At 39.9% G+C, this 23,942-nt stretch overlaps 1 protein-coding gene across 1 annotated transcript in view; it reads left to right on the forward strand.

Annotated features, from left to right (window-relative positions):
• LIN52 (lin-52 DREAM MuvB core complex component) overlaps positions 1-22,910 on the forward strand; it is a 43,976-nt gene extending 21,066 nt beyond the window's left edge. Inside the window, exon 6 of the mRNA XM_061367364.1 lies at positions 21,406-22,910. Coding sequence (XP_061223348.1) covers positions 21,406-21,461 — 56 coding nt within the window. The 3' untranslated portion in view covers positions 21,462-22,910. The remainder of the gene's footprint in view (positions 1-21,405) is intronic.
• The last annotated feature ends 1,032 nt before the right edge of the window (positions 22,911-23,942 follow it).

Here is a 23,942-nt window from a genome sequence, read left to right on the forward strand (position 1 = left end):
TGTTGTGAATTTACTGGAGGGAGAAAAGGTGAAGTATGGCTAGATTCAGGAAGGGAGCAGGTTGTTTTATTTTCGTTGGTAGCATCTGCAGTTCCCCAGGCAATGAGGGCTAAAAAACTGGCTGTTGAGACCCACATGTTAATTTGTTTGGGCCTGTTGTAAAATCTTGTGGTGTCTGCTGGTTGTGACAGTGTGGAAATCCTTCATATGCAGTGAAGGAAACATATTAAAAAAAAATCTTTCCCATAAACTCTGTTTTTTCCCTTCTTTTAGGGAAGGAGTAGTAGGAGCTACTTTTCATGGTAGGAAAAATACGCTGAATTACCCTTGTCTGCATAAAACACAAATTAATGGCAATTAAGCTATTGATTGCTTTTTTGGGCATTGAAAAGATGCTTGTTCCAGAAATTGTTTCTTCATGCCATCCCACACTTCAGACACCTGCAACACACGAGTTCTGGTCATAGAGGAATTCAAGTGCTTATTCCTAGCATTTTGGATGTGTTTATTGCGTGTATTGCATTTTTTCGTGTTTGGCCCCTAATTTGAGAGGAAATAGTATCTTTTTAATTTAAGGGTATGGGTTGTAACTGTTTCATTGAAGTGGGGATTTTATATTGATTTTAATACACCAGTGAATTTTTTGCATAAGGAGATCTTAAGCAAATTAAAACCTTGTATGCAGCTATTGAGCTTGTGCTTATAAATTCAGAGGGTAAACATAGGTGTAGCCGGTTTTAAACCACATAGAATTTGTGTTTGTTATTTGAAATGTATTTTCAAGTAATTGAACTGAACTACTGTTTGTGAGATACAGTATTGTGGAGTGGCATCTGCATCCTCTTCTATTTATGCTTTGACTTGTTAGTTTTGACTGCTTTCCTAGTTGGTTAATAATCATGTCAGAGTACTGAAGTTACTGACCAAAATGTCTCATAAGTGTATCAGAATTAGTGTTACAGAAATGCTCACAATATATTTAAACATGCTTCAGTCTGTATTTCATATAACACTGTACTTTATTAAACCCTGCCAGTTCTGAGATGTAAATAATTCAGAAAACAATAACTTAAAATACCCTTTTGTGTTTGCCCAAGGGACATCCTCCTTGTTCAGAGCATTTACAAATGAAATCCCAAGTGTTTACTTCCCAGTTGAGGTGTTCAGAAAAGTCACTAAATGCAGAGGGGGATTATGGTGAAAGTTACTTGACACAAATCTGTATGGAGAAGAAAAAAGATAACAGCATTTTCTATAGTTTTCCATTCCTAGTTGTACTTAAGTAACTATGATGGGTAAAATTCAGGTGAATATGGGTTTCAGTGATCGCTACACAGCTGAAAGGAATAAAAACACTAGTGTTTTTACCAGTGATGGCCTTGAACCTTCAGAGGCTTGCCTGTGTATAAGCTTTATGTTATCAGAGACTGCATCCTAATTGCCTTAAGATGTATTAAGTGCATATGTAAGTCTTTTCACTTCAAGGTCTGCATTTTGCTGAGTAAATGCATTTCTTAAAGTCACAATAGAAATGTAACTTTGTTGTTAGCCATTGTTACTTTCTAGTAATCCAGCGTGGTCACTGAGTTTCTGTGTCTATTTTGAAAGTACAGTGGCAGTATTTGTTGCATTTTAAAACCAGTTCAGGTGGAATTATTACAGCAAAAATAATGTAAAGGGTCTAACAGTCTTCAGTTTTCAAAAAGCTGAACTTTATGTGTAAATGTGTATCTTAGTGTTACCTGGTACTTGTTTTCAGCACTATTCTGAATGTTTTATTGGAGCTCTAAAAGATGCTTTTTTTTCCTTTTTCTCCCCTATTATTTTGACCCAGTTTCACCCCATGACCTGTTCTGTTTAGGGATTTTTTTTTCAGCTGATCCACACTGAGAAGTCAGGATGGTAATTCTCAAGTTGCAGTGGGTGGCAATACCTGCTTGTGAATGCTCGTATGAGGGTCTGGACCTAAACCTCACCCTAGAGTCATGGTAGTGCGTTTCCTGGGCTGAAGTTGCTCAGTTTCCGGGTTTCCTGCTGCTTCCCTGTTAGAATTCAGTGTGCCAGACCCATGGCACCCCTGTCTTTCATGAATGGAATTCAAAAAGACACTTACATTTCCATAAATAAATTAGGAATTCAGTGGCTTCTTCCGGCTAATCAGGGCAGGCTGATAAACCTTGCTAGCTGTTTAATAAATGAATTGTGACTGATTACCTATTAATATGGACGCCTCAGGAATTCACCCTGGGGGAAGCAGAGCAGTGAAATAGAGAGGGGCATGGCCCCCTGGGAAATCAGGGCTTCATGTTTGCAGCTTAAATATCTCTGTGAAGTATCAATAAGGAGGTAATTGAATTTTGAACACAAACATGAGCGCCGGATGGATGAAGGAGAGGGGGGCTCTGATCATCTCTTCATGCCCCTTCATACTCCCCTCCCCTTTCCCTTAGAGACCACTCTAGTGAAGATAGATGCTAAATCTATTAAATAAAGATTAGACTCTGTCGTGGTAGAAAATGGCAGCTTAGCTAGATCCCGTGGCAAATTGGGACCTTTAGCAATACAGAAAATTAAAATATACATTTTTAACAAGTGTGCTGTCAACACAGTAATAATGACTGTGTGGCTTGTGGGGTTTGCTCACTTTTCATATCTGCTTTTGTTTGGTTATATCACTTGCTTTTGTTTTGAAACCAGCCTGCTTGGTCTCTCAGAAGCACAGAAGACTTAGGGGAAGAAAGGTTGGGGTTGGGGTTTGGTTTTTTTTTCCTCACCTTCCATTCTGTCTTAGGCATTTTTTCTTGGCTCTTATGTTTGTAATAGCATAGAAGATCAGTACTCTTGTGTTTTAATATGGATGTAATCAACTTTGGCTCCAGCATGCTCAGTCACATGTCCTGAAAAATAGTTTGAAATAGTCTAGAGGAAGCACAGAGATTATACTGGAGAGTAAAATGTAAATGCGATCATGCTTTTTTAAAATGGGATTTATTCTCTAAGCACCTGGCTTTATTTTTTATTTACTTATGATCAATTTTTCTGAGTTCTGCCACTATGGGAAAGATTAGTATAGCAGTGTGCTTTGTAAAATGTCAGTGTTTCTTGTCATGCAATGAATTGTAGAGAGACATCTGGAGTGGTCCTTAATGGGTGATAGTGTTCCTTTATAATACTGTGCTAGATATAGAACACATCAGGCCACCTTCACAACTTCACGTGTCCCATCATCTGTTTCAGGAAGAGATCCTCCTGGGTTATGCAGGCAGAAACTCATCTGCTTGTGCAAGCATGGGACCAATTGCCATTCTAGAGAGACTGCTCCTCTTTTTTCCAAATAAGATGATCGTTCAGCAGAAAAAAATGCAAGGTTGTTTCTGTTTAACGTTTCTTAACGGTAAATGAGCCTAAACTAACATGTTCCTGAGGCAAATTGCAGTTCCTTCCTTCTAGGAAATTTTCTCCTACTCTAGGTAGTTTGAGAATGCATCATCAGCTTCAGCTGCTAAGAACTTTGCATCATTGTCTTTTGTTTAGCAAGATCAAAAGTAGATACTATTAAGTGTAAGAAAAGTATTGATATACATGGGTCCATTCCAAAGACAGTTAATGAATGTACCAGGAATGTTTTGGCTTCCATTAACTCAGAGCTGCTGCAGACAAGGGAAGCGTTTTCCATCTGTTTGTCAAACTATCATGTGCCTCCACATCCCAGCAGTTTACTCACTTGTCTTTTGTCAGAGGATTTTGGGGTTGGGAATATCTGTGTTCCTTCATCCAGCTGTGCTTCTAGCAGGGAAAAAAATGTTCTAAGCTGGCTCAGCCTCAAGGATGCTCTTTCATGGTGTTGGCACCAAACTGAAAATTAACAAGTACCACCCCCTTAGCTAAATTGCAATAACTGATTGTGTATGTGCTGTAGCCTCTCAGTTTAAGAATAAGCCAGACCTGAAGTCTTCCTTGGTAAAAATAGATTGCAGCATTGGGCTTATCTTTGGCCAAGTGTGTTGATCATGGACTCCTCTCTTGGGACTGCTGGCCTTTGTCCCCTTGCAGGGGGGCAGTTCTTCTCCTGAGCCCCATTCCTCTTTTTCTACTTCTCCATCTGCTAACTATAACCCATCTAGTTTCCTTTAACCTTGGTTGTCCTATTTCAAAGAAGTCACCAGTACCTTGACAGCCTGTGTCCTTGCTTCTCTCATACTACTGGCATCCTTAGTCTTAGTGTATCACCTGTCCCTCTGCGTATTTTGGAGCTTTTTCTGCTCTCTTCTCCCTGCATGTAAACACTGATTTTTCTAGCTCAGTTTTCCTTGGTGTATCCTGAATTAAAAAGGAGATTCTTGCTATTTGTTCTGTAGCTTCTCTGAAAGCAGGCATGTGCCAGGAACCTCACAAGCTTATGGCTTTCCACATATTAAGGCACTTAGTGATGCAGCATTTTAATTAAATTAACCAGAATTCGTAAATTGTAGATAGACAGATTTTCCAGATCATCTCAATATGAGCTTTTAGAGTGATCAACACTCTGTTGGTGTTTAATCCATCAGACTGCCATATGGAGTGTTGAAGAGCAGAATATCTGTTTATTAACAATTGTTGTTTTTTCACGTCAGCAAGTACGATTTTTGTATTTGAGGACCTGGGAGCTCAATCTGTTGCTGCATCTCTTACACAAATTATATCAGCCTCATGCCAGACACCATTTCATGTCCATTCCTCTCTTTTTTTACGGAATCCTGATGATCCAACAGGCTGTCTGAATCATGACAGGGCAAGAGGGTCATTCTACCAGTGTCTCCAGAAGTTCTTTGCACTATCACAAGAGGAATGTCTCCAGGTGTCCTTTATGAGAAGTTGTAGGCAAGTGTAGTGTCAGTGGTTTCTACAGACAGTTGAAACATTTAATGAAGCTTTGCAATTTGAACGCCCAGTATGTAAGTTATAATTCACAGAAGTCAGAAAGTTGTTCCTCATTTCAAGATCAAGCCAACGTTTTATTCACCCTGTGTTAATAAATACTTGTCTGAAATTCTAGGGTACTTTCTGCATTGGACTTCTTAGCAATGGAAGTTACATGTCTTTCCCGAGTAGTGGTCTGTTCTGTTTTGACATACAGGTCTGTTTCTACTCCTTTAGCTGAGCAAACACTGCCAGTTGTTGGTCTTCCCAATGGGAAAAAAATACCCTTTAGGCAAGAGGAAAAAACCTTCTTGTCTTGTGACTTTTTCATTGCTGTCCTCAGAAAGAAGTATTAGCCATTCTAGGGTGGGAGATGAGATGTGCCCAGTGCAGAAATACATTTTGCAACTTAGGGGTCAAGCTCTTCTCAGAAAATCTATGCTGTTTTTCACTTTCAGACCCCGTTGAATTCTCAGTAGGAGTTTCATGCAGTCATTTTTATTCATCCAAACTTTTTCATCATTATTGGCTTATTTGCTATCTTGGATGCATTGACAGTGTGGGGAATAAGACATACCTATTAAAACAACTGGAATTTTGATCTCTGTTTAGGTAAGATATGAAGAGGAGGGAAGTGTTGGTATGTGTTGATGATAATAGATGAAAAACAGTGGTTTCTCACCTTTATTAGAGTTGTCCATCTTATCCAGCAGATGGCATTGAAAATGTATCTCCTGCTCCCTCTTCTTGCAAAGCAGTGTCAAAATCTGAAATCCTGCAGGCTGTACTCTTCCCTTTTCCCTGGTGCATAGCAGTGGGTCACTTTTGAATGAGGGTTTTGAGTGCCCTCTGCCTAGTGGGTAAACAAAAGCCAACACATACATGATTTATGAGAGAGGAATTTAAGGCTGGTGTACTGTACCTTGCAACAAAATCTGTTTTGGTGATCTTTCAATAAGGTCATCACCAAAGGCAGTGTTAAGCACTCATCCTTTGGAGTAGTCCTGTGATACTTACTGGCTCAGACCTGCTGCTGCTTGATTCCCAGAGCGGGCACAAGGTCTTCAAACCAGTGTCAGCATCTGTCCCAGTGAAGGGCCTTTCTTAGGGCTGGTGGCAGTAGGCATTTCTAGGGCGTTTGCAGATTGGTCACTGGGAGGAGGAGAGATTGTGGATGCTGCTGATATTTAGAGTGGGTATCACTTAGCTTATAATTAAATCATGGGAATAGTGGAATTTAGATGTAGTGTAATGATTCAGATGGCAATGAGCTATGACAACAAAGCTGAGAAGTGAAAAATCAATGCTATGCATGAAGAAAACCTCAGTTCTATAGCATGTTTATCTTTGTTTCCAGTCTTTTCTGTATTCTTCTGTCTTTATTCTTTATTGCAATAAATATACTGTTTAATTTCAGTACAAGCAGTACTGTACTCATGCAAATGACGTGAGACACTGGAAGAGGCTGCCCAGAAAAGTTGTGGCAGCCCCATCCCTGGCAGTGTTCAAGGCCAGGCTGGATGGGACATTGAGCAGCCTTATCTAGTGTCCTTGCCCATGGCAGGGGGGTTGGAATTGGATGATCTCTAAGGTCACTTCCAACCCAAACCATTCTATGATTCTATGTTTTATTACTCCTGAGCAGCCAAATAATTTGAAAGAAATTACAAGATTTATGTACGTGAAACACAACTATCACATAGAACTAGCATGACTGCCCAGTCAGAACTATATAGCATGGCTTTGTTTGCCTCATATTGTTTATATACTGTTCTGTATTGTGACTGTAATTTAGCAACATGCCTATTTCAGAGTATTTAGACCACACTGGGAGCTAATGAACATCGCTACCTTTCTACAACCTGTGTGATTAAAAATGCCTTTTACCAGCCCCTTGAATTGCTTTATATTTGAGGACCTGAGTAAATGTGGAAACTGGAGCTTTTTACTCTTCCTATTTCAAACAAATTGTTATTCCTCTCTTGATGACTGTGAACACTGCTGCTGTTCTGTCTTTTAGCCTCATGACTAAGTGTAATGCTTGACTCTCCAGTAAGTCAAGGCATTCAAGCTATAATATAAATCTTCTTCCACTTTTATATATAGCACCTATAGAATAAAACATTTCATATCCACCCACACAGCTGTTATCCAAGTTCTTATAATGTTGCACCTTTTCCAGAATCTTCTACTCTAATCTGAATAAATTTTGTTACACTCACAAAGATGAGCTCAATATTTTGACTGTGACCAAGATAGAATCATAGAATCAACCAGATTGGAATCAACCAGGCTGGAAAAGATCATCAAGTCCAACTATTCCTCCAGCACTGCCAAGGCCACCACTAACCCATGGCACTGAGGGCCTTGTCTACACCATTTGTGAACGCTTCCAGGGATGGTGACTCCAGCACTGCCCTGGGCAGCCTGTTCCAGTACCTGAGCACCCTCTAAGGAAGGAATAGTTCCTAATCTCCATCTAAACCTCCCCTGGGGCAGCTTGAGGCCATTTCCTCTTGTCCTGTCCCTTGTTCCTTGGGAGCAGAGACCAGGCCCCTCCTTGCTTCATCTTCCTGTCAGGCAGTTGTAGAGAGCGATAAGGTCCCCCTGAGCCTTCTGTTCTCCAGACTGAACACGCCAGGTCCTTCAGACAACCAGGAAGAGGAAGAAAAGTGGTTTGATACAATACTGAAGAGTGTAGAGAAATATCAGGAGTAGAAACCGGATTTCCGTTTGCATGCTAAAGTGCTGTCAGCTGGGACATGCTGTCATTCCAGCCCAGTAGTTGTAGCTATCAAAGAAAACTTTACCTATGAGTAACACAACTGTTACTGTATTTGAGATAATGCTTTCTGATACCAGAATAATGTTCGGAACTGTTATCAGAAACAGAAGAGGATATGCTTGAAGTTCAAACATGGCAGCAATTAGTCACAGCTTTGCTTTTTTGTCTATTATAAAATAGAAAGGAGAGAGTGGATTAAAATTTGTTCTTTTGACCATTACTTTCTGTGTAAGTTGCAGGCTGCTTGAAGGGCCATAATGTCTTTACTTGTTTTATGTCATGTACATAAGTAGCAAAATAATTTCTTTCAAGAAATGAAAGTAATTGTAATTTGCTGTTACTTCTGCTTAGGTAAGTCGGAGAAAGTTAACCAAGTAAGTATGATCTTCGTATGCATTTGTAATCGCAGTTTTAGTTAAACTACACTGATGTAGTTTTTTTCCCTAACCAAGTTGTCACCTTGGTAGGTTTGTAAAGAGTAGGTTTCAAAATAATTGGCATAAGATGAGTTGAATAGAAGTTAGTGACACAAAGATCTGTACTTAGGCCAGCTTCACGTGATAGCTCTTTATACCTGGCTGGTAAGAATAATTACGCTAAGTTGTTCTGATATTCTGTATGTTGGGTGTTTCTATAGGATTTTGATGTTTCTGAAATAAAAACTTGCTGTTTGGCAGAACTTTCATGATAAATCTATTTGAACTTGCTAGAGAATTACACAAAGTAATTGGAGTTGTGTGTAGTTGGTGAATGTGTCTGTGTTTACCTATGTTTTGCATGTGGCCCTTAAGCCTTCTGAGCTCCTGGGATGGTCCAGAACAGCCAGATGGAAACACAGGCCCCAGCATGCTAAAGCAGAGCAGCTTTCTCTACCCCTGTATGTCTTCAAACTTGAGTGAAACTCCAAGACATTCGGGGAAAAAAGTAATGGAAGCCAGGCAGATGAAAAGTAGCAGAAAGGAATCCTTTTTAGGCAGTGAATAATTTGATGTGGAACTTTCTGCCACACTGTGATTTTTTTAATATTTTTTTTTTTTTAGACCAAGTACTTAGCAGCTACTGGAAAGGAATCAGACAATTAAATGAATGATGGGAACAGTTCTGCTTGGAGCAGAATAAAATCTAAAATGAAGAAGGAAATACATGTTTCAGGATATAAAACAAATACTTAGGAAGAGGAGGAATCTTTCAGAGACTACTATTTCATATGTCTTCATAATGGGGTTCCTTGCCTTTTTTTTTTCTTTCTGTGCTGTTTTTGATAGCAGGTGCAGTCAGGCAGGATACCTGACTGGGTAGATCACTGATCTGCCCTGATCTATCAGTTCCTGTGTCCATTTACATTTGTTATGACTACAGACCTGGCAGATTCTTGTTTAATAAGCAATAACATTTCTACAGTCTTGGTTTGTGACTGGGCTCAGATGCTGTCTATTGGTAAGATATTTTTTTTTTATATACAAGATTTTAGTCATTGATATAAGAATGTAAATTCGAGGCATGCACTGAGTTACATCTCTAGAGAGAACATAATTATTAAACCTTTTCAAGGGTGTCCCCAGTGGCAGCTCCATAGAGCAGGTGGCCTGCATGGCACAAGCACACGGGGAGCCAGGAGCCTATGTCTTATCAGAGCATATAATCTAAAAATTGCTCATCCTGTTTCTCTTGGGGAGATGATGATGATGACATAGGGCTCTTATGCTAAAAACTCATTGTTAACCTGCAGAAGACGTCATTCAACACAAATCCCAACAGAAAAGGGCTGGGTGATGGATGTTTCTGGATAGCAGGCCAAGCCGTCATTTGATTTTCAACAGATAGTTCTCTGGGTTGCTGCAAGATTTTCACTCCTAGTACCTGGCTTGCTTGGAAATATAGAGAACATACTAATTCTTAAATATGCTTAAATTTCTATTTACTAATGTATGCATATAAAACTTGGAGGAGCAAACAGTTCCTCCCATCTCAGCAAGAGATGCACTGACCCCTGACAGTAGTGCTCAGGTTTCCTGGAACAATAAGCAAAGTGGTGACTACATGGAGGGTTAAAGGTGAGGAAGCAGTCTTGAACAGGAATATAGCAAGTAGGTAATATTTGGAAAAGGAATGCAGGATTGCATATACATCTCTTGACAGGAGCAAGGCCGGTAGGTCAAGAGAGGTGTGTGTCCACCTCTGCTGCATCCTCAGTGCCACTCCAGTGGTGTTCTCCATGCCCAAGCATGAGGAAGGCATTGGTAAACTAGAGTGAATTCAGTGAAGGGCCGCCAAGATGACTGGGGGCTGAAGCACTTGCCGTGTGAACAGAGGCTTGTTTGGCATGGAGATGACTTCACAGGGACCTGATAGCTGCTTGCCAGTACCTGCAAGAAGGTTACTGAGAAGATGGAGTCAGGCTCTGCAGTGCTGCATGGTGGGGGGACAAGAGACAACAGTCATAAACTGAAGCAAAGAGGTTTCTGACTGGATTCAAGAGAAAACCTTTTCAGTGTGGAGCAGTCAAGTATTGGAAAGATTGCGAAGAGAGGTTGTGCAGTCTCCATCCATGGATGTTTTTAAGACTTGACAAGCTGAAGCCCTGTGCAGCGTGTCTGTTCTGAACAGAGGTTGACTGGGAACCTGCCACGGTCCTTTCAAACCTGAATGGTTTTCTGTATGATTTTCCTCAACTGATACTGTACTATATAGCTTATCATTTGATCTTGTAGATTAAATTTTACTCACTCGTCACTTTTTTCCTTATATCCTCATTTTACTTCCTCTACTCTGCTGTGGCTTTCTATCTTCAACTGTCTGATTGTCCCATTGTCAGTGGATCATGGAGCCTTCTGAGTTCTCTGGGTTTCCAAAGTTTCCTCAAAGCCCCTCAACCTTCAGAGCAATCTCAGCAGTCACTGTATCTATTGAGTCTCCTCATGGCCATGACCACTTTCTGCTTTACTTTTTGAGCTGCTTTTGTAGCTGGTTTGCCATCTGCTTTGCTGCAGTGCCTCTGTTCTTCAGTTCCAGTAATGGATGAAGAACACTAGTGTGTTTATTAAGATAGCTATGTCACTTCATCAAGCTTTCATGAGAAGGTAATGGTAGACATGGCCTCATGACTGGGAATAAGCATGAAGAGATTTTTGGAAGTACTAGAGCTTACTGGGCTGCTCTCAGTAGACTTTCTGGAGTGAAAAATAATGTTTTGTTTGTTTTGGCTTGGGTTTTTTAGGAATGATAATTGACTAGTGTGCTTTATTTCTGTGTTACACGAAACAAGTTTCTTCTGGCCGCTACTCTCAGGAGGTATCTGCAGACTCCAATACCTCTGTATTTCTTGCATTTGAATCATGTCTTTAAGCTTTTCTTCAAAGCCCGTGGGTACTAGAAGTGAGAGGGTGTTTATGAAAAATGTTCTCACAGTTTTTCTTGGGTCTGGGAGAGTTTATTTTTTGGTACATCTTTTACATCTCTTTTACAACTGGGCTTTGCCTAGTTGCCTTTGATCTCATTAGCAGCTAAATTGTAATAATTGTAGCATAGCCTGCATTGTTAATACTTCAATATCTGTTCCAAAGGGCCCTTAGTGGTATTATGGTTTTGTTATCAAGCAGGTCAGATTATAACCACTGATAGTTTCTGTGAGTAACAACAACTTCCCCATGATTTTTAACTTTTCCAAATATGGGTGGTTTTTCTTTTTCTCTATTTGTTTGAACTTGACTATAGCATAAGAACGGATGCTGTAAGAACTATAGCATTTTTAAGACACTGCATTTCCGCAGATGTCCTGTGACCAACTTTGGGTTGGTAAAGATGGTTTTGAATTCCCTGAACCCTCTACTGGACTTAAAATATCTCTCATCTCAGGGCATGGTTGCCAAGAGGATTGTGGTGTGCAGAGCACATGAAACTAGTCAGTAGTATAACTGAAAAAGCTGGACTGAAGCAAGCAGTGGATATACTGGGAAGGTTGAGGATAGGGGTAAGGGTAGTCATTAAAGAAAGTTCCTTTGATTTACATGGAGGAAAGAATAAAATGATGGCGTTGTGAGCTGCATAAGAAAATCTTCACAAATTGCATTTTGCTGCTCTTCCATAGTTCCGGTTGAACTAAGGTTGAGACTTTGGCCTTGGAACACCGAGACTTCAATCATTTACATGTATTTGGTCATACAGGCTTTTTACTTGGATTTTTTATTATGGGAGTTCTCTATGTAATTTAATATGTTGTATTGTTGTACTAATGGAATCTTTGGTTATTTCATGTGTAAATCAAATAATACTGTTCTTTATAAAAAGTGTGAGTCTTCATGAAGATCTTTAATATTGGTAATTCATTGTCGTGTCAAGGGCTGCACTCATTTATATGGGAAAATGTTTCAATAAGGAACCCTGGGATTAGAAACCATTTTTAAGTACAATGGTAGTCTCGATGTATTTGTTCAGAGGTATGAGCTGCTTTCATCCACGTAGTTCTTCCCATCAAGCTTGTTGACACAAGTTAAGTTTAAAAATTCAGTTGTGTTTCACAGCTCAGGTTACTAGCTAACCTACTGACAGGGGCATGTTTCTGGCTTTGGGAGGTTAAGGAAGCTATATCGTTCCTGAAGCAGAGCTGCAAGCCTCCCAATAAACATGCCTTGATGTCTTCTGATTGGATTTGTGCGCCCTGGCTTGCATAACCATCCAGCTTGTATCCCAACATTATTAGCCAAAAGGAGTATAGGGACTTACATAATCATTACACGATTATTTTCCAGTAACTGCTCTGTAAATATGTAATTCTCTCTACTCCTAATAACTCTTAATCTCTTTGTTCCTATTGGCTCCTGGGCTCAGATTTTGCTGTGGCCTGTGTGCCCTGGCTGCTGATAAGTCTTGAAATATTTGTTAGTTTCAAGGTTCACCTGCTTTGCTCCCAACCAGTAAATAAATACCTGCTCCCCACTGCAGGCAGGGGCATCACATCATGGTGCACTTTGTGGGAGCTTGGGCAGCACTTCACCTGCATGCCTTCTGATAAGGGTCTGTTCACCTCCAGAAACCTTTCATACACGGCTTCATAGGCATATTCAATGCAGACCTCTCCACCTAGCTTCTTCATGTGTTTTATCCTCAAGAGTTCTTGAGCAAACAGTTTTGATCTTATTTCCCTATGTTGCTTGATAAAGATTTCTCTTTGACATGCTGTGGTGAGAAAACCTAAACCATTGAGAACTCTTGGTCTGCCACAGGAGTGAAGAGGCCAGGAAAGGGTTATTCTTCCTTTTGGTACAAACATGTAGGAAAAAACCCTTTAGAGTGCTTCTTGTTAAAACTCACGCCATTTCTATCCCACTTTTGCCTTCAACATCTGTGGGATTTGGTGGTCAAAGCTCTCACAAACTGTAGCTGTTCCAGTGAAAACTTAGGCTAGTAAAATCCTTTTCAGGTATACTTGAAAATATTGCAAACTGATATAAAATTGCCTTTCATATATGGCTTTTCAAAGGAAGCAGGACTTGAATTTCTTTCTTTAAGCCTTATAAAACACTTGAACATAATTTTTCTGTGTTTAATTAGCTTCATGAGTCAGCACCTGGTCTTGGGTCTTGACATTTTTGGCATGTGAAATCTTTTTGTGTATTTGACCTTGGCTTTATTCCAGAATAAATATTTTAAGCTGCTGGTTTTGCGTGTGGGTTTTTTTTGTCTTTGGTCTGAGACTAGGGGGCAGACATAAGCAGCACTGGGAGAATTGAACTGTATAAACCACAATTACAATTGCAGTGCACAGGTGTCTGAAAATCTTACACAATTGCCAAGCTATTTGTTTCTCAAATGAGAGGGGCTTTGGGAGCGCATTTCAGAGAATAAAGGGAGCAGAAGGCCTTCCATTTAGATGTCAGGGTTGTGGGTTTGGGTTGGTTTTATTTGGTGCCTTTTTGTTTTCTTTTTTCAAATCCTAGTTTAAATTCTTCCAGGCTTCTTCCTACATTTGATGCCTTCACAGAACCAGCAGAATGATTAGTTGAAAGTGATCTACTGTGGCTGGTGATGCAATTTATAACTGCCTTCAGACAGGAATTGGCATTTAAGAATAAAAATTTTTCACCTGCTGGCTTTTCTTGCTTAGCATCAAGTTAGGTCTTGTGGTTTTAAAATCTGAATGCCAGTAAGATGACTTTTAATGATATTAAAGGAGAATGGCTTTAGCATCAGGGTTATGGGTGAGTTCTGTTGAGGATCTTTTGGGGAAGGTAGGCATCTTAAATCTCTATGCTAGCCATATACAAAGTATTATTGCAATGAAAAAATAGTGAAGTGAATAAACAGCAGCTCACAGTACAAGACACTCAATGTATCTGGAGTTCCAGCGTTCACTGTATTTTGCAGTTTAATGCACAATAATGTTTTAGTTCTGCATTCCTGCACGCTGCACTGTGGCAGATCTGTATTCCTGGGATGTGAGGTTCCATTAAAAAATAAATAATAATCGCAGCCCCCGCTCCCCCCACGTACACTCATTTTCTGTAATATGGTAATGATATCACCGTAGCAGTAATTACGGGTCATCTTCATTTCTTTCATCTCTGCTGGTTCTGATGGCTTCATTCCTTTGACGGAGAAGATTTGGCTCTGGGTGCTGTGATTATTTTGTTAAGCATTATTCGAATAGACAGGAGTGAGAGAAATTAATCAATCCAAATGCAATTAGCATCATGTTTAACCCAGTGATGGACGTCTCAAGGTGAAACAGCCAGGGGACTTTCAGACATTATTATTCAATCCAGTGGCTCTTATCTAAATTATAATCAAGAGAGGTTTTTATTGGCTTCACAGAGAGAAGATGTAACTCTTTCCCTGCTTTGGCGGTCAAAGGGATCAGGTCTTTGGCCCCTCAGGATGTTGGCTGCAGGCAGCTTCTACAAGTGGGAGGTACTGTAGGAGTTTCCTTTAACTGGGGAGGGGGACTCGGGACAAAATATCTGCACATCCTAATATCTGTGACCTGGAACAGAAGTTTAGTACCTCCATGGGCATTGTCAGGGATGTCACTGCCCCTTGCTTTGAGTGTTTTCATTGACTAGTTTTGTCCATCTGTATGTGAATGAATACTGTTTGTAGTTTTTGCATTTAAAGCTCTGTGAACATCGCTGTTTGGAACTGAATGCAAGCAGAATGGTACTGCTTTGCAAGGTAGGGAAATCTGATTTAGGAGTACAAGGTAGGTTATTCTTCAGAGAAGCAATCTAATTTTATTTTTTTTTTAGAGAGGATAGTATTTTGGTGTTTATTGATAGCAACAGTAACATTTTTGAGGCTGTCTTAATCTGCAGCAGATCTCTTATCACCATTCTGGATAATCCTGAATTATTTTTGAGATCTCTTGTCAGGAATACGAGAAAACAGCACTACTCTGAGAAAAATGAAGCATAAGGATGTTGTGTGGATTTCATTATTCAGGAGAGCATTAGGTATTTGATCCCAATTCTTAAGGCTCTAGCTAACATTCACTGAGTGTTCTGTACCACTGTTTGAGTGGTTTAGAACTTTGTCAGTCTCATCTATTTACCACTCTCTGTCAGAGATGATAGTTTTCATAGCACGCTGGGAGGAGTGGCCCATGTGCCTCACCTGCTCTGATTCACAGCCTGACTTTTGGGCAAGTCTCCACCTTCTTTGGCATTTCAAAACCAGTCCTCCCAGACTGTGAACTACAGCTGAAGTAAGGGCAGATTCTGCCATCTCTTTCACCAAGGGAAGGACAGTGGTTTTTTGTACCAGAGGTGGTGGTAATATTTTAAAGTGCTGCAGCAGGACTTGACAGAGCTCATCTTTCAGAGCCTGAATTCTAGCATGGTTGCTGACTCCTTTAGCATACATCTGTACATCACTCCTTACTGAGGCTGTGACCCCATCTGTAAGATGGGAATTAAATCACTGTGTGTCTCAAGAATACGGTGAAGCTTGATAAACTTTGCAAGTGCTTTGATATTGATTATTGAAAGATGCCATGGTAATGCAAGCTTATTCCACCTGGAGTTTTATGCTGATTCTGCTGTCTTACCTGAAAAATGTGTTTCAGGATCACTGAGTGATTATCCTGGTCTTCACTGTAAATATAATAGTTCCTGAAGCATGGGTTTGAGTATCTGCATGTGCCAGTTCCACTTTCAGTAAGGGTAACTGACATTGCTTTCACTAACTACTGCTCTCCTGAGATGGCAGTTCCAGTTCTTCATGAAATTGGGCTTGTTGTAGCTTTCACTGATAAGTATTTGTCAAAGGCCCATGGTCATCAAGCAGCAGTTCATTTGACAAGTATGTTTAGGAAGTATGGAATTAGCAGAGTAATTGGAGCTCTTTTTATGAAGGAAGAGAAGCAACAGGTGTCAGCAGGTATTCAGCTGGTGGTAGGATTTTGGGGGTCTGGTCTCAAGATAGTATGTGGTCCACACAGATCTCTCTGATAGAAGTCCAGATTATGGTGGCTGGGTAATAATACTCTGTCAGTTTTGTCTGACATAAACCTCTTTTTTCTTTAAGGGCTGTTCAGTAATAATGTCAATCTTAAATATTTTTTCTTATTTTGGAATGCATTTTTGCCTAAAATCCCCCTACCCCACAACTGGTTGGTTGTTTTTAATTTCCCTTCCAAATGCATTATTAGTTGAGCCCAGCCAAAAGATGTGGCTCTGCCACTGGCTTTCACAAGTCCACTCAAGGAGGACTCAGTTATGAGGGCAGATTCCTCTAGGACTTTCTTGTGGCCTACCAACTGAGAAAAAGAATGGTTGTGTCATCTTATTGCATTGTGTCCCAGAACAAAAGAAATGATTTCTGATGCACAAGACTGTTGTGGTGGAAGGGTTAAAAACCAGAGGAGTGCTCTGCTGTCTCTGTAAGTCATGTTCTTTGCTCTGAACTGGTAATTTCCACTTACAGTTCTTCAGAAATAAACCCCTTTGGTTTTGTTTTCTGTATAGTCCTGAGACACTGCAGTAGTTTGACAGTGGAATCCTTACGTGTTGAAAAACAAGTACTTTAGTTACTGTAAAACAACTGAATGGGAGGGTAACTAATAAGCTAACAAAATGCCTAAAATAACCTCTGTTTAGACAAGACTGTAGCATTCAGTGTGTGGTACTGCAAAACATTTCAGGGTAAAAACATGTTCTGTTCCCATGGCATTAATTTTATTTCTAGGATTTTTAGTAGCAAGACTTTCTGAGATTTCAACAAGGGTGCATTTTTAGGTCAGAGAAGCACAGTCGGATCTGTCCTGTAAGGTGTACATCATGGGGGAAGGCAGGGAAATGCTTCTTTAGTGGTTGAATTAATTTTAAAGTATCTGTGATTTGAAGATGCTCACGGGCTTTGTTTTGAGATTCTTAAATAAGACCAAAAGTAGCAAGTAGTGAAGGTATAATGTTCATGATGAATGTGTGATAAATGCAGTTGGTTACATATATCTTTTACATACACTTTATCACCAAGTGTGTTCCACTTTTGCATTTAAGTGTATATTCTGTTAAAAAAGTGTGTACATATGTGTGTTGCTTAGGGATTCTCCTGGATGAAAGTTGATTATATAAGTGTAAATCACTCTTTTCCTTGTTGGTTTTCTAGCAGTAAATCCTTCCATTATTTCCTGGCTATCCAGACCTTATGACACAGTCTGTCCTGTGCTGCCGTATGTGTGAGAAGGCTTTTTATGGGGAGCAATCAGGCTGGACCCCAATCTCTAGTGCAGTGTTTTTTTTCTAATTAAATTGTCACTGGAAGGAATATCCGGAACAGCAGTTTTCATTTTCAGTTGAGGAAAAAACATTATGAGTCTTTGTCATTTGATTAAAAGTTACTTAACCTTTAAATTGCTACAGATGTAAAGATAGCTCTGGGTTTCCAATGTAATCGCCTCCAAGTTAAAATCAGGAAAATCTTTGTGTAATGAAACCCATATGTCATAGTGAAAGGATGCAAAGCACTGGCAGAGTGGGCTGCTCTAGCAGGAGATTCTGCACCCAATCTTGTTAACCAGGACTGCTTTTGGTAATCCCTCATCTCCTCACTTGTAGGAAATCAATCTGTACTACTGAATCTTTTCAACCAGCAACCACAAAATTTACTGCGGAGAGGCAGCTTGGGGACAATTCTAGTAGAAAAGGAGCCCCAGACAACAAGGCTAAATGCAGGATTGAGAGATTGAAGTTTTAAAGAGGAGATTATATTAAACCTTATTCTGCTCCCCTGTCAAGTAGAAATGGCTCCTCCGTTCAGGCCCAGCCTTTCCTAACCAGTACCTGTTCTTGAGACCTGCTTGGCAGATGTTGCCAGGCAGCAAACTTAATTCACACAGCACAGCATTTTCTGTTAATTATATTAGCTGGTGCCATTTTCAATACATTGCTCTGAAAGAGTCTATTCAAGCACTCAACTTCTGTTAAAACCAGTGCTGATAACATGTTACAGTGGTTTTTTCTATGGTCTTCAGTGTCCTCTTCCTCTTCCCTTATAGGTGAGACTAATTTGTATCCAAGCTATTGCAATCATAGCCATTGTTGATTTTTCTATTGTAGTAGATGCACAGCATAGGCAAGGTTGTAAATCGTGACTTGACATGGAGATTCATGTTTCTGTTTCATGCTGCACAGCCTGTGTAGTGTCTGTTGCTGGTACAATGAAACCTGCACTTGAGCTCTCTCTTCACTGTGGTTTAAGCAACCATTGTAAAGAAAAAATCCCTAAGGTTTTCACTACAGTTTTGTCCAACCTTTTAATTAAAAAAATCCACCTCTTTCTACTATGCAACCGGCTTCTGCTGGTCCCTTGGGTAGCTGCTTAAGGCAGGTTTTACTGTCTTTCTTAGGCAGCAATCATCTTTAGAATGTGGGTGATGGTTTCTTCATTCACAAGCTCTACCCTCACTCCAGGAAGCTCCAAAAGCCCCCACTGGAAATGATACTCCCCTTATTAAGTATTCATTTATCAGAAGCAATACTGAACAGAGGAGTCAATTTAATATCAGGCTTTTCTGCTCAAAACCCAAGCTCAAATCATACTCCAGTGCAGATTAAAGAGGAACAAAGGGGAAGGAATAGCTGAGGCATTTGAACACAGTACCGTGCAATATATATTTGTCCTGTTACCAGGATTACAGTGAACTGTAGTTCTTGGGCAGATAAGAAAAGCAGCTGAAACAGGGAAAACAATGGTTAATGGTTGTAAACTAAGGGCAAGTTTCACCCGTAGTTTGGATGTGATGTTTTTTGTGTGTGTGCTAAGAGGATGTTATTTCCTAGCCATTTTCATACACATACAACAATGTAAGGTCCTTTTTTATTTTTTTTTTCAGTTTGGCATCATATCTTTAAAAATAAAGCTCCAATGCAAGCCTGAGTGTGTGAGAAGAAGAATACAGAATAGCAGAAGGCTGTCTTCTGCTCCTAATGGGATTTTGTAGCAGCATGTGCGAGTTTGTTTCAGAAGTCAGAAATGAACAGATGTTGGTATAAATTACCTCTGTGTCTGATGTCTTGCAAATTAAAAGCGCGGTTGGCATCACTAAACAATTTCACCAGGTTGGGGGGGGAAGCGGGCGGTGATTATTGTAGCAGGTCGGTAAGAATCTTAAGCTGCAGCAGAACAGGATAGCAAGGATAAAGGAATGAAGAATAAAATGAGAGGTCTGTGAATTAATCAGAAATGTTAACATCTCCAATGACAAGTGAACAGGAGGGCACGTGCTCTGGAGCAACCCCCGACCCACAGTAATTTCATTCAGCACACAAAAGGAGTCTGTGCTCTCTGCCTGATTTATAGGGTGCAGCCCTCTTTGGGGGAACAGAATTGTCATCCATTCGTATATCTCCTATATGGGACTTGCACTCCGGAAAACTTTCCACTCCGTCAGCTACAGTTTGGCTTTGTGCTTTCCCTGTTAAGAGTGCTTTAAAGCCACGCATTGTTGATGGTCAAAGAACTGGTGCTGAAAATCCATTCCTAGCTGAGATTTTTAAAGCTTTCATTTTTATTTAATCATGTCATTTGTGTATAACAATTTAGTTCCTGGCAAAATAACAATCCACTCTGCCCTTCTGCAGCACCTTCTATCTAGGTGTCACTTCAGTAGCACTTGAAAGATAAAAGCTATCTTGTGGATGAGGAAGTAGAGATACAAATGAGTACTTACTGTGGTAGTTCACACTGTAAATCAGAAGCAGAGTTGGGGATGGATCCCAGATGATATAATTCACAGCTGGAGGGATGAACCAAGCAAATAATGCAGTGATCCGTTTGAATCTACAGCTAGTCTGAACCATGTTCCACTCATGGCAGTGCACTTTGAAGCTATGAATATCAGTATGTACCAGCCAGTTCATAATACCATTAATTGTTTTATAGGGATCTGGTTAATGGCAATACCTTGTGATGCAATTCTGGGTAGATGAATTAAAATGTAATCGTTTAAAGGAGAGCTATAAGGCACAAATTCTAACCTTCAGGTAAAGAATAACAAAATGTCTTTACTTGAGGGTCTGTACTGAGTTTTTTAAGCTGAGCTTTTTTATTGCATTTTAGTTCTGTTCTAACAGATAATTAGTAATGTCAAAAGAAAATCCGACATCAGCACCAAACCCACCTCCAGTTTTTATGCTGATGGTTATTTCTGTTGTTCCTTTCAGTAGAGAGGTCAGGAATTGGATGGATAAAACAGAAAATTAATTCCCATCTCCTTCCAGAGTCTCTCTAGGTGTGGGTAACATGCATGCTTTCATCAATCCTGTGAATAAAACCTTCATGTTTTGATGCCTGTCAGTCTGACACAAAGCTTACACCTTTATTAAAAAGAAATGAAGGGAAGTGCCATTGGAAAGATTGTCTTTCTCCAGGACTCAATTGCTAATTGTGTTGTCTTTGATACATTATATTGTTATTGCATGACAAAGATAGTATTAGGGTTGCTCTGCCAGCTTGTGAGCTTATGGGCTCACAAGTCAGAAATGGGCAGAAAAGTGGCTGTGTAAACCCTGCTGTAATGCAGCTACCAGAGATTGATGGTGCCAGGAGTGAGAGCGAGACATATAAACCTTGCCTTGCTGTATTAAACATCGAAGGACTGACAATGCAGAGAGAGATAGAAGACCAAAGCTCTATAAACTTTACTTTATTACACCATCCATAGATGAACTGCATTGAAGGAATATAAACCCCATTATATTACAGCATCCAGGGACTGACACTACTGAGAGAGAGAAAATGCTGTCTAATTTCTGTTGAAGATCATAGCAACCAGGGACCAATAATCCTGAAATGGAGATAGTTCCATAATCTCTGACAGATTATAACATCCAGGAACAATTGCGCTGAGATAGAGTGATGGAAATCGGGATTACACCATTCAGAGATGGATAGTACAGAGAAAAGGAGATGCTGCGAGAGCATAATGCAGTAGGAATACAAAGTGTAGATTGAATGTAATGAGACAGCCTGTGGGAATTATTGCTGAGTTTAGAAAATTCCAGGCCCTGCCTGGATTTCTAGGATGTCAGGAATTCAAGATGGAATGCAGTTTTATTTATTTTTCCACTTATAAATAAATGAAAAAACCAAAGATTCTTACTACTGGCATAAGCAGAAATATAAAGGAATTTCATATCCTCTGGTAAAAGTCTGTAAATTAGGGAATTGTTTGGGTTTCCTGGCTTTTTAAAAAATACTAATCTCTTTTTCTTCCCTTGTGATTTCAGCTAGAGAAATGACTCGAGGGAAATTCCTGAACATCCTGGAAAAACCCAAAAAGTAGCTGCTACATCTGGAATTTGGACAGAAATACCCCAGCTAGATCATTTTATGTACTGCGGATCCAGATGAAACCTAGAACTTCTGCAAACCTCTTGCTCTAGACCTCCAGAAGCAAGCATCACTTTTCGCTTCCACAGCTCATTTCCTTACAGAGATGTATGGCATGCACATGTCACAAGGACTGCAATTGGTTGTGTTGAACTTTGGACTTCATCTGACCCAAAGATGTCCAACAGGAGGACTTAGCCCTGACATGCTGTGGCAAAGTTACCTGTCCTAATCAGCTATTCGGAGGGAACAGCCATAGTGTCCTTACTCAATTGCTGTCAGTGGCAGCACCTGTTTGAAGTACACAGCAGACCTGTCTCATAAGGCATTGGCCCTTTGAGCATCCTTTCTTAGATGTACTGATTTCTTATGTGCAGCTTCTGTGCTGAAAGATTTGAGCATAATTTGGGGTGTGGATTGACCAAGAGCACTGGTTCAGCAGGAGCATATGCTTTTAGTGTAGAAGCTGAATGTAGTCTGTGCATTAAAGTTACTCACTGCCTTTGAGAAGCGTGTCTGGTACTCTGAGGAGGACCTCCAGAGCTTTGGTGTAGCAGCAGCTTCATCTCACTGCCAAACAGCTCTCTAGTGAAATTGAGACTGACAAACCATAGGAAGTAAGAGGTATTACTGTGGCATGAAAGAAAATACCCCTACAGAAAGTTCAGTGAGTACACAGCTTTGTCAGCCCCCTGCCATTCTCTGCTTCTTACAGAGCTAGAAACTGAAGTAAATGAAAAATTGAAAGGCAATAATATTTTCTGGTAGTGCTCCAAGAAGGACCAGCAGGACTGTTAGCCACATTGCGAGGGTGGTCCGCTTATACAGGATCTTACAATTTCTGAAAGTAACATTTTGTGGTATTTTTAATAACTTCTAAAGCAGCAACCCCCAAATTTGCTTTCCCTACAAACCCAGAATTTTTAAACAGAATTTTCTGTGACCTGGTCTCTTTCAGCACACAGTTTTGGGTTTATTAATCTTAGTTTAATGCCTTTTCCTTCTGTTAATGCACATTAATGTTAATGTTGCCCCCTGAGACGAGAGTGAAGGGACATGGTCAGACTTTTTGTTTAATTTAAGAGAAAAAATTTTTCATTTCATCCTCTTCCCTTGTCTTAGAAAACAACATTTTAAGCATTAGTACATACGTTCTTTTTAAGGCACAACATAATATTGAAGCACTGGATGGAGAGCAGGGTTTTTTCTCTATTTAGGGATGTTATTCTTCCCATGCAGGCTTTTTAAAACTTGTAATTTCCCAGGCTGCAGTCACAGGTGAAAGGAGAAATGACTTGGAAATAGTACATGTAACAGTCTGCGCTAAAGCATTGCGTTTTTCTGTCTTTGCAGAGAGAGGTGACTCTTCTCAGATGTATGTGCCATAAAGAGGAGATTTTTTTTAACCAAGTTCACCTCTCAGAGTTTTTACTAAAATGCTGGTGGCCTTTTGTTTTGCAGTCTGTAATCTTGGTTATTACTGGTCAGAACTAGGATCATTTTGTACAGCGCCCGTTAATCTGATACTAAGCAGTTAAATCCCGCATCCCAGGAAGACCCTGCACAAACCTGAATATATAGGAATGTCATACATAGGAATGTCAGGAGTATGATTTTTAACTCAGTGGATTTACTTCTGTACTTCTCAGTTTATGCAAGGCTGAGCTTAACAGGAACTCCATCTCTTGAGAACAGGAAGGTTAAGACAGATGAATGTAAAGAGAAGCTCAAAGTTGATTATTAGGAGTTGGGAAACCTGCTGGTGTGAGCTGATGTTGATGTAGCTTTAAGTATTAAATTGTACCTTTTGAATGAAACTTTAAGTTTGTATACTGTATATATAATACATATACACATATATGACATAATGGAATACTTCATCTGCATCACCAGTATAAGTTTGTGCGTTTTATAGAGGTTTGTTGGTCCAACACATTAAGGAGTTGAGGTCTGAAAGGAGGAGCAACTTACGAAAAGCCTGGCATGGAAGTATATGTATATTTTCTGCTATGTTCAGTAAGGCATTTTGAACTTTAGGTAGTTTTAATAACATGCAGGTGTTTCTAAAAACAAAACAAAAAACCCTTTTACCGTATGCAATACTTACCTTCTATAGGGCAGCCAGTAACATATGCTTTAGCATAGTGATATTTATTGGCTTTATACTTGTCATCCGTAGAGACAGGTGAGTGATGTATTTTTTTTATTGGTAATATTTATGTATTTTTGTTTGTTAGCCAGAGGATTGTAGTTTGTCTGTTACTGGTTTGTGGTTTGATAATAAACAAATACAAAGCTCAGAGATCTGTCTGGGTTTCCAAAACAGCCCTCGGAGATGCAAAAGCTTTGGCTTAGCCTCTTAGGCAATACTGTTTCTCAGGCTCTTCACACTTCTGTATGCCACTACCTAAAGGTTTGGCCTATGGATTCTCCA

This window comes from Neopsephotus bourkii, unplaced genomic scaffold (genome assembly GCF_033783945.1).
Source record: "Neopsephotus bourkii isolate Nb327-2 ecotype Australia unplaced genomic scaffold, CSIRO-AGI_Nbou_v1 NB_1376, whole genome shotgun sequence".
NCBI classification, from domain to species: Eukaryota; Metazoa; Chordata; class Aves; order Psittaciformes; family Psittacidae; genus Neopsephotus; species Neopsephotus bourkii.